We start from the raw sequence: 9,956 nt of genomic DNA, 5'->3' as shown, positions 1-9,956 counted from the left end.
TAATTGCATTTGCTCCATCATCTAATCATTGTAGGATCTGTCAGTACCTCCAGTGATGGGATGGTCATTGATGTCTGGCTGGGGAATCTGAGTCCCCATCAGATTCCCTGCTTTCTGGACTACCTCTAATATCAACTAATTTGAATTGAGAATCCTAGAAACAAGGTCTGAGACAATGATTCCTGTGAAAATGACTTGCTGTGGGAGTACTCTCTGGAAAAAGACAGAGAGAGAAAAGCAGGATAGGGCAAGGGAAGAAGGTAACCAAATCTATTCTCTTAGTTGAAGACCAGACTATCTCAACAGACCGGAAGTAACAATCAAGGAAATTGGGGGATTTTTCTCATGGGACTTTTGAAAAAATTGCTCCATAGAGTTGGCTTCATGGTAAAATAAAGTGAATGACTTTTTGTATCACTATCATCATATCGTCTTCGTCTGTGGACTTTTCCTTGAGAAGGAGTAGAGTGTAAGCATCCTCCATGAGGTGACTCTTGTCCAGCCAAGTGCAATTCTCTGAAGAAGGTAAGATTGTTAGCAGATGGAGGTTGGGTACAATCTCCTGCTAGAAGGGAAGGTGAATAGAAGGCACCAAGAGCTCCCAAATTACACAACAATTTCCAAAACATCTTCTAAGAGAAGGTAGACTTTTTGATATCCAGTGAGAAGTCTTGTATATAGATGGGGTTGGCTTACGTCATTAGACAGATGATTCCAACATCAAGCAAATTTCAAAGAAGTTCTAAATAAATTATTGTAGTGCTTGCATGTGGAGTGCTAATGCCCTGGTTAATCTTTATAAAATTAGAACAGTTCTTAACATCCTTAATAGTATGTTAACATACTATTCACAAAACTGAATAGGCAGTGAAAGCAAAAGTTAAAAGAAAGAATTTTGTACCTTTTGCCTTCCAATTCTAAAACAGCATTCTAGAACACCAAGTCTTCTTGTAATGGTAAAGAAGAGGAAACAGATCTAAAATTTGATCACTTCTTTAAGAATGATTTCTAGTGCTAATAATATAAAAAAATGCCCCTATGTCAAGGTAGATCAAGAGAGTATTTATATATATATGTGATTTTGTAGGAAACTATTCAAAATAATATTGAACTGTGTACAGTCATGACCTTGAGAATAATAGAAAATATATTCAAAAGAAAGGTTAGGGAATAAACTGTTTCACCAAAGCAACACTGTTTCAGCATACTGGAAATAATGACCAAGAGATTAAGGGATTATTCCTCATACAAATATCTATCTGGCAAGGCCAAGGAATGACCAAAAGCAAAGTCACCAACAACAGTGCTGTGAATTTTTAAAACACCTCACAAGTATGAAGTATTGAGGTGGCTGTTGTGTTTGTGTTAAGCCCAATATGTATAGCAGTTTAAATACTGCAAGCTCAATACAATAGTAGACCCTCCCATTCACTAAAGACAATCAAATATCCTAACCCACCTCAACTTCCTGAGCAGAATCCCTCAAACTTACATCTGGACTAAAGAAAAAGATTGCACATTTTCAGAAGTAAATATTGTCTACTACAGATTTGACTGTCATATGTACAAGGTATAGAATTTAACTTTTGTAAAAATATCATTCAAATTTTTAAAAAAGAAGGAAAAGCAAAACAACCCATTTTCGAGACAGAAAGCAATGGAGCTCAATACAGAGTTGATTCAGATATTGGAACTATCAGTGAGTGACTTTTAAGCAGCTATGATTGAGAATGGAGCCCTAAAGACTAGCTAGTTAAACAAGGATGATTATTAAAATTATAATTTAAGAAAAACATTTAGAGTCTCTTGAAGTTGTACTCAGAGCATACAGTAAGTGAATAAACATTTATTTAAGAAAATCTACCAAAACTTGGTAAGAACAGTGTGAGTTTGTTACATTAGCTCCATGACCCGCTCTCTTCCTCCCTCTTCTCAGCTCTATGTAATTGAAAATCCACTCTAGAGGATGTGCAGCTGGGAACATTGGCTTTCTTTTCCCCAGCTTCCAGCTGAAAACTATGGTATCTTCCCAGAACCAGTATGTAGTCTGCTTTTCTCTTTCTTTCCCTAGCTACATATTGCAGAAGCTAATTTGCAGAGGAAGGAAAACATGAGGTCAGAGGCTCCCTGCTTCTACCTAGTCCTCACTCATCAGGCAGAAGCTCTATGTGAGGAGCAGCACATTGAGGGTATAGGACCACAATCATTCTCATCCATAGGATAGAATTTTCATACCAAAAGAGATGAGCCAAGCTGTTCAAATGCCACTTCCCTACCTAGCATTCTACAATTGAATTATAAGTGTCTAACATAAAATTGTACAACTGACCTCACTATCAGTTCTAGATATAGCTCAGATATTTTGCTCAGTAGGAAAACCAAGTCATAAAACAAAATGCTCTGAAAAATTGACTTTATTTGTAACAGAGTGTGGGAAAGTTTAAAACAAAGAGCACTCTTCACTCTTTTAGTGAAGGGCAAACAGGGAAGCTGACAAATTCTTAAGAGATACAAAATATAGGGCTGGCAGAGTGGCTCAAGTGATAAAACACCTGCTTGGTAAGCACAAGGTCCTAAGTCCAAACTCCAATACTGAGAAAGAGAAAGAAAGATAGAGAGAGGGAGAGAAAGAGAGAGAGAGAGAGAGAGAGATGTTATAGGTCAGATAGTTTAGAGAACTAGAAGAAGAGATAACTAATTCTGACCTCAAAACCAACTCTGAAAATGAATCCAAACTTAATTGGATCGGTTTGTGAGGCAATGTATTCCCTAGGACATCATAAAGGATAATAGAACAATCAGCTGGTAATTAGTGAAGCCTTACAGTTGGGTGTTCTCAGTGATAATCAAGAGACTTTATTTAAACCACTGTCATTTCAGGGTACAGCATGCATGTCTAAGCCTGCACTCTGTTGAGCCATACTGTAGGGTACCTGGGGCCGGGAAAATAGATGTCACTAAAATAGTCTATCCAGGACATTAGTCAAACTGACAAGAATACTACTAAAAAAGCCCCTCAGGATGGGTATCAAGTTTCAGAATCTAAAATGTCTACTTTTCAACAAAAATTATAATGTGTGTAAAGAAACAGGAAAGTGTGACCCATATACAGGAGGAAAAGCAGATGACAGAAACTGCATGTGAGAGAGAATAAATGTCACATTTGACATTTAACTTTAAAATAGACATTATAAATACATTCAAAGAATTAAAGAAGCAATGCTCAAGAAGTAAAAGAAAATATGCTGGCAATGTTTCTCTGCATAGAAAATATATACAAAAATATCAAAATTATAAATGGAAATTCTAGAGTCTAAGTGTACAATAAGTGAAATAAACACTTAACTAGAGGAGCCCAACAGTATATTTTAACTGACAGAGAAGGAATTAATAAACTTGAAGCTATATCAAAAGGAATTACTCTAGCCAAACAACAAAGACCACACACTGAGAAAAAAAGAAAGGAAAAAAAAACTCAGAGAAATATGGATAACCACTAAGTAATAGGATGGCCAGAAGACAGGAGAGATACATTTAAAAATTTTGGAGAAAAGCCGGGCCTGGTTGCACATGTATGTAATCCCAGATACTCAGGAGGCTGAGATTGGGAGGATTGTGCTTTGCCACCCCTTTGTCAGTCAATAAGCCAGGTGTGGTGGCACACACCTGTAACCCCAGCTACTGGGGAGGCAGAGATCAGGAGGACAGAGGTTCAAAGCTAGCACAGACAAATAGTTTGAGAGACCCTATCCCAAAAACTCCCAACACAAATCAGGGCTGGTGGAGTAGTTCAAATGGTAGAGTGCCTGCCTACCAAGCACTCTGAGGCCCTGAATTCAAATCCCAGTACTGCCAAAAAAAAAAAAAGAAGAAAAAACTAAGGCAAAAGAAAAACATGCCAGACAACTAAACAGAACAAACTTATAAGAACTACTAAAGGAAGCTCTTCAAATTGAAAGGAAGTAACCTCAGACAGTAATTAGAGTCCATACAAATGACACAGAGAGCAATGATAAAAATAATGTTTTAAATGCAAAAGAAAGCTTAAATATGTAGTTATATTCTCTCTCTCTCTCTCTCTCTCTTTCTCTCTCTCTCTCTCTCTCATTTTCTTGAGACAAGGTCTTGGTGTGTACCTCATGCTGGCCTTGAACTCACTATGTAACCCAAGATAACCTCAAACTTTCAATCCTCCTTCCTTAACCTCCTGAGAGCTGGGATTACAGGTGGACTTCACCATGCCTGGCTGCTCTTCTTCTTCCTTCCTTTAATTACTTTAAAAAGCAACTGTTTAAAACAGTAAGCATATATCACATGATCGAGTGGAAAACATAGAAATGTATAATAGGCAACAATGCTGTTTTGAAAGAAGGCAATCACAGTATATGATAAGTCAGAGGAACAAATGAAGAGAAACAGGAAATGTAAATAAGGCTAATATAGCAAATGTCAGAAATATACATTTACTCTCTTTTCTTGTCCTGGCTTCCTTAAAAGTTATAAATAGCAATTATAACAAGGTGTTTTTGAGTTTTCATGTATGTGCTATAATAATAGCACAAACGAGGGAAGGAAATGTAGTTATATAGGAGTAAGTTCCTATATTGTTGACATTGTTAATTTGAATATTAAGTTGATTTTAATAAGTTAAGTTGTGGAGCACTTGCTAAAAATATATTGAAAAAAATCAAAGATTTAAAACACTGTAGTAGAAAATATTCACTTAATGTAAAAGTAGTAGAATTAATAACACATACAATAGTAAAATTGCTGAAAGAGAAAGACAAAAATCTTCAAATTAGTAAGAGAATTAGGTGATGTCTTAGAAAAATTGAATGATGAACATAAACAAGTGAGAAATTTTATCAGAGATAAATTAAATATAGCAAATAAAAACCACGATACAAGTGAAGCATGAGGAATTCTTTCATGGGCTCATGAGTAGACTCAATATGGTTGACAAGTAAATTAAACTTGAAAGGTGACCATAAGGTATGTACAGTTCATGCTTATTAAGTTAATTGCTGCCTAACTATTTGGACCGTAATATTTTTATTCCCATCAGAAATGAATAAAAACTCTTACTCTCCAACATCCATGTCAACTTTTTGTACTCCTGAGTTCCAAACTGATGGATGTGATAAAGCTGATGCCTAAATAGACTTGGGTGTATACTTAACCTCCCTGAGGTTAAGTAATTTTCCCAACTGTTAAAGGTTTTTTTTTCTGGGTTAATGAATTATAGAAATGGTATTCCTTCTGGTTGGAACAGACAAGTCCTCATGAACTGTACTTGAAAATCAGGAACACCTTTCTTAAGTAAAACTCTCCCCTTTCTCCAGTGTAATCTCACTCTTTGTTGGCTATCAGAGCAGGGCTGGCTGAATTTAAAGCCCCATTCACCACTTTGCATTTATGCGAGGCAAACTACTCAATGATGCCTGATGGTTTTCCCTATCATCCATAAGACTGTCAATGAGGTATCCTCACACAGTATACTTTGGAACTGTAAGCAGCCCCATCACCTCAATATTGGGTGGTTCACTTTCTTCTCCCTCTTCAAGACCGTAGGATTTACTGATTGACATCATTAAGATAAACTCTTTCCTTCTAAACCTTTCCTCCAACATTATGTGAAATTCCCATAATTATATTGCCAAAAGCCAAACCCTTGAATTGCTAGGGAACTGGGAGTCAAAAGAGTAGCCTCTCATTTTTTAAATTCTACCCAGAGAGAACATGTATGTGGAAGATGACTGAGACTGTTGGATATGGGAGACAGAGAATCAAAATGCATTATGAAGTTGAAGTCTGGGGCTGGGAGAAGTTTGAACACAAATAGCTGTTTTAAGAGTATGTAATACACAGGATATTCTCTGTAAAATTTGTTATTCAATTTTTATTTGCCTTTGCTCCTATACCAACCACAAGTCAGAAATTCTCTGAAGAATTCCCAAAATTTTCATCTCTTGAATACTACCAAGACTTGCCAAGTGAAAACCTCCCAAACTCCATATCACCACTCTAGATAGAGTCTGAGGCAAACTGTAAACAATGCTACATTCGCTTTGCTGTAGCAGTTGGGGCAGGAAAATATAATCTACAGCCAGAGAGAAAGAGAGCCTCTGGATATTTAAAATGTATATGCCATCAACAAATCTCATAAAAATATAGACAGGGACTTAACAATGTTGATGAGAGGGAAAAGTGAGAATCTCTACCTTTGTACTCTGACAGTGGCACCTCTTGCGCTCTATGCCCTGCTCACTTCCTCTCTCCCTCAGGAAATACATTTTCAGAGATGGATTATGAGTAACTGGGTTGATAAAACTCCTACAAAAATGTTGTTCCTTTCTCTCGTTCCTCCTACATCCCAAGAACATACTTCCTTGAGCTCAATAGTACAAACAGGCTGAAGTGACATCTATGAGTTTCTAGTGAGCAGAGAATGAGATTATTTTTATCTGCGTTGGATAGAGACATGGAAGTAGATAACTTAGAGAAAAGCTAATTCATGAGGAGATTGCAGCAGCTTTTCACTCCATCCCGAAGGGCCTCTTTGACTTTGTCATTCCAGAGGGTGAAGATGAAAGGGTTCAGAAAAGGGGTCACCACGGAGACCAGCAGGGATGCTACCCTGTTGTACTCAGCTGCCTGAGTTTGCTTGGGTTTCACGTAGAGGAAGAAGCAGCTGCCGTAGCCAATTACAACAAAAGTGAAGTGGGAGGCACAAGTGGAGAAGGCTTTTCTCTGGCTGGCAGCTGAGGGGATCTTGAGGATGGTAGAGATGATGTAGGTGTATGAGACAATTGTAGGTATCAAAGAACCAATGATAATGAAAATAGCCATTAAAAAAAGAATAAACTCGGTGAAAAAAGTATCATCACAGGAGAGTTTAAGCAATTGCCCTCGGTCACAGTAAAAATGGTCTAACTGATTTGATTTGCAGAAAGTAAACTGAAACGTGGCATAGACAGGCCAGATTTCAGAAAGAAACCCAAACACCCATGACACAATTACCACCCAAATGCAGGTGTGACTGTTCATGATGATGGTGTATCTCAAAGGATTGCAAATAGCCACGTATCGGTCCACAGCCATTGCTCCAAGCAATGCAAACTCTGTGGTCCCCAGAGCAAGGTACAGAAAGAGTTGGACAACACATCCAGTCAGAGATATTGTTTGCATCCCAGGGATCAACAACCCCCAAAGCATCACAGGGACAATTACGGTTGTGACCAGGATTTCCAGGACAGAGAGATGACTAAGGAAGAAATACATGGGGGACTGAAGACGTTTATCAACAACACAGACAATCGTGATGATGACCATGTTTCCCAGTAATGATACTGAATAGAAGAAAAAGAATATAGAAAAAAGAACGTGATGTAGTTCTTGGGACCCAGGGAAGCCTAGAAGGTAGAATTCAGTGGCACTAGAGTTATTGTCCATTACTTAGTTCTTGCTTCAGCTTCTCATGAAACCTAGAAATTGAAAGAGAGGTAGCATTGCTCCACATGGTCCTGTTCCTAGAGAGAAGGAAGAAAGGTTAGAATGAGGAGCTATTTCCAACCTGATGAGGTGACAATACCCCTGCTACTGCACTTTGCACATTGCCAGAGCCAAATGCTGTGACCTTGAGTTTCCCACTTTACTGTGGAGCTAGCTCTCTGAAATGGTGTGGACACCTTCTTGTCTTCTGGTGTAAGGGAAACCGTCCTTATTCTTTCTCCACTAGAAGTGCCTTCTCCCAGGGGTCAAAGGCTAAAGCATTCTAAATTGAGCTGTGTCAATACAGCCTGGGATTATCCTACTTCCTCCATGGTTAGCTGTGCCATAAAAGCACTACACAGCATGGTCAAAGGGTAGATCTTTGAACCCCAACCCTCAACAGTAATGGTAGCACATAGACCAATGTGGGGGCTAGCAGGAAAAGGCTGTGGTCTAGGACCAGATTTCTTGCTGTCCTCAGATTTTAAAACCTCCATATTATAGAACAGCAACATCTCCACATGAGAACTCTGAGGTATGAGCCAATTTCCAAAAGCAGATCCATTCTTCTCTAGCTCCATTTTCCCTTGAAAATCCTGAAAGGAAGGAAAGACCATAACTGCCACCGACAAAGAATAAACTGGAAGCCATCAGCAGCTGGGACATCAGGCTCACTTCATTTGTTCCATTACTCAAATGTCATCTCTTCAAATGGCTAGTTCTAATCTTCCTACCCCAAACAGGAAAGCACACTTATTATTGAACTTCAGTTTTGTTCAGAGCACTTGTTATTACCTCAGGTTATATAGCTAATTGTTTATCTCACCTCTTCATTTAATATTAATCAAAATGTAGCCATGAAGAGAACAACTGAAAATCCTTGCTGTCTGGAATTTATAGTCAGGGAGAAGGTAGGGGCTAAACCACACACAAGAAAAGAAAATATAGTATGTAAGAAATTAGTTTATTGTGCCATACAGAAAAAAGTAAAGCAAGGAAGATGTATAGGATATTTAATTTTACTTAAGTTTCATCTATGACATAAGAAAATAAAATCCATGAAGGCAAGGATGTCTTCTTCATAACTGTCATCCCAAACTGGCACATAAAATTTATACTTCCTATATATGTGTAGATATATATGTATGTGTGTATTTATACTTCATATAAATATGTTACACATATAATATATATGTATGTGTACATAATATATATACAAATATACATCTGTGTAGATATATATACGTACATATATGTGTATATAGAGAGAGAAATATTCTTGAGCCAAATAAATAGTATTAAAAATTTGATTAAATGATTCACTTATGGTGCATGATACCTGGTTAAGTACTGGCCAGAGCTAGGTAACCCTAGCCCCTTAGTCCTATTCTCCTCAGTTTTTCCTGTGTCTCATATTACCACTTTCCTTCATCATTGTCCTTCCTAGACAACCCTCTCAATTTCTCTGTAGCTATTTTACTGAAGAATAATAGGACTAGGACTGCAAGGACAGATAGAACAACAGGGGGAGCTCAGTGATGTGCTTTCCAACATCCTCTGCATAACCAGGACTAGATGAAGAAAAGTGATAGAGAAGAATGCCTACTGGTGTCAGGAAGCTGTGCTAGGTCCAGCCTTGGACCAGGACAGAGCTAAAAGTTTTCTCTGCTATGTGGGAGGGATTTGGGCCTGATCCTTTCCCTCTGCTAATCCCCTAGCTCACTCAACAAGCTTCAGTTGCCCAGGTTCTAAAAGGCAGCCAGGCCCAGAATTGCCCTTCCTGATCGCTTCTACTGTCTCTTTCACAGAGAACCTGTGAAAAGGCACTCACCTCTATAAAGGGCTTCACCACCATTTCTAATGTTTTCTGGGCTCAGCTGAGGTGAACTCCCGTCTGTCTGGCTAGTACTGAGCCACACAAGCTTTGCAGCCTACACTCATGGCAAAGAAGAAAATTTTCTTCATGAAGGAGTTTAGGAAGAAGTCCAGTAATAACAATGTTGTGCTAAAATGAGGGCATGTCTCTCTCTCTCTCTCTCCTTTCCTCCTCCCTCTTTCCTTCCCCAGGGCTCTTAGTCACTGAGGTATGTCTTATTAATTAGCCCATGGTCAGGGAGTCCCCAAGCAATCGGTCTAGGGAGAACAGAAAAAAACTTTTAGTTATCTTCACTTTTGGCCAATTAAATTGTAGAACTTTTGAAAGTTTTTGTTTAATGGGAAAACCTGAAATCTTGCCAATCAGGGACTTCTTAAAACCTGATCTGTTTTCCTTCAAGGTCTCAAGTCCAGGATTCCAGAAGATGTCTCAGAATAAGCAATTCACCCTCTTGACTCTATCCCAGGCTCTTCCCAGGGTTCTCTAGCTATTCATAGCCTTCATTAGCTTCTTTCTCCAATAGGAGACACCAAAATTGGCTCCAAACATGCACCAATGTCCCCAAAAGTCTATCTATAGGGCTTGGTTA

The 9,956-nt window shown here is 38.4% G+C and overlaps 1 protein-coding gene across 1 annotated transcript; it reads right to left on the bottom strand.

Moving 5' to 3' along the window:
* Positions 1-6,507: 6,507 nt before the first annotated feature.
* LOC109679516 (olfactory receptor 9A4-like) lies at positions 6,508-7,452 on the bottom strand. The gene has a single exon (XM_020154692.2). It carries the CDS (start codon positions 7,450-7,452, stop codon positions 6,508-6,510), a length of 945 nt encoding a protein of 314 aa, XP_020010281.2.
* Positions 7,453-9,956: the final 2,504 nt, after the last annotated feature.

This window comes from Castor canadensis, chromosome 2 (genome assembly GCF_047511655.1).
Source record: "Castor canadensis chromosome 2, mCasCan1.hap1v2, whole genome shotgun sequence".
Lineage (NCBI taxonomy): Eukaryota > Metazoa > Chordata > Mammalia > Rodentia > Castoridae > Castor > Castor canadensis.
Note: the sequence above shows the minus strand (reverse complement) of the source record. Positions and strands in the feature narration are given on the sequence as shown.

Coding starts and splice junctions, on each gene's coding strand:
- LOC109679516 (XM_020154692.2), bottom strand. CDS start 7,452: ATGGACAATAACTCTAGTGCCACTGAATTCTACCTTCTAGGCTTCCCT.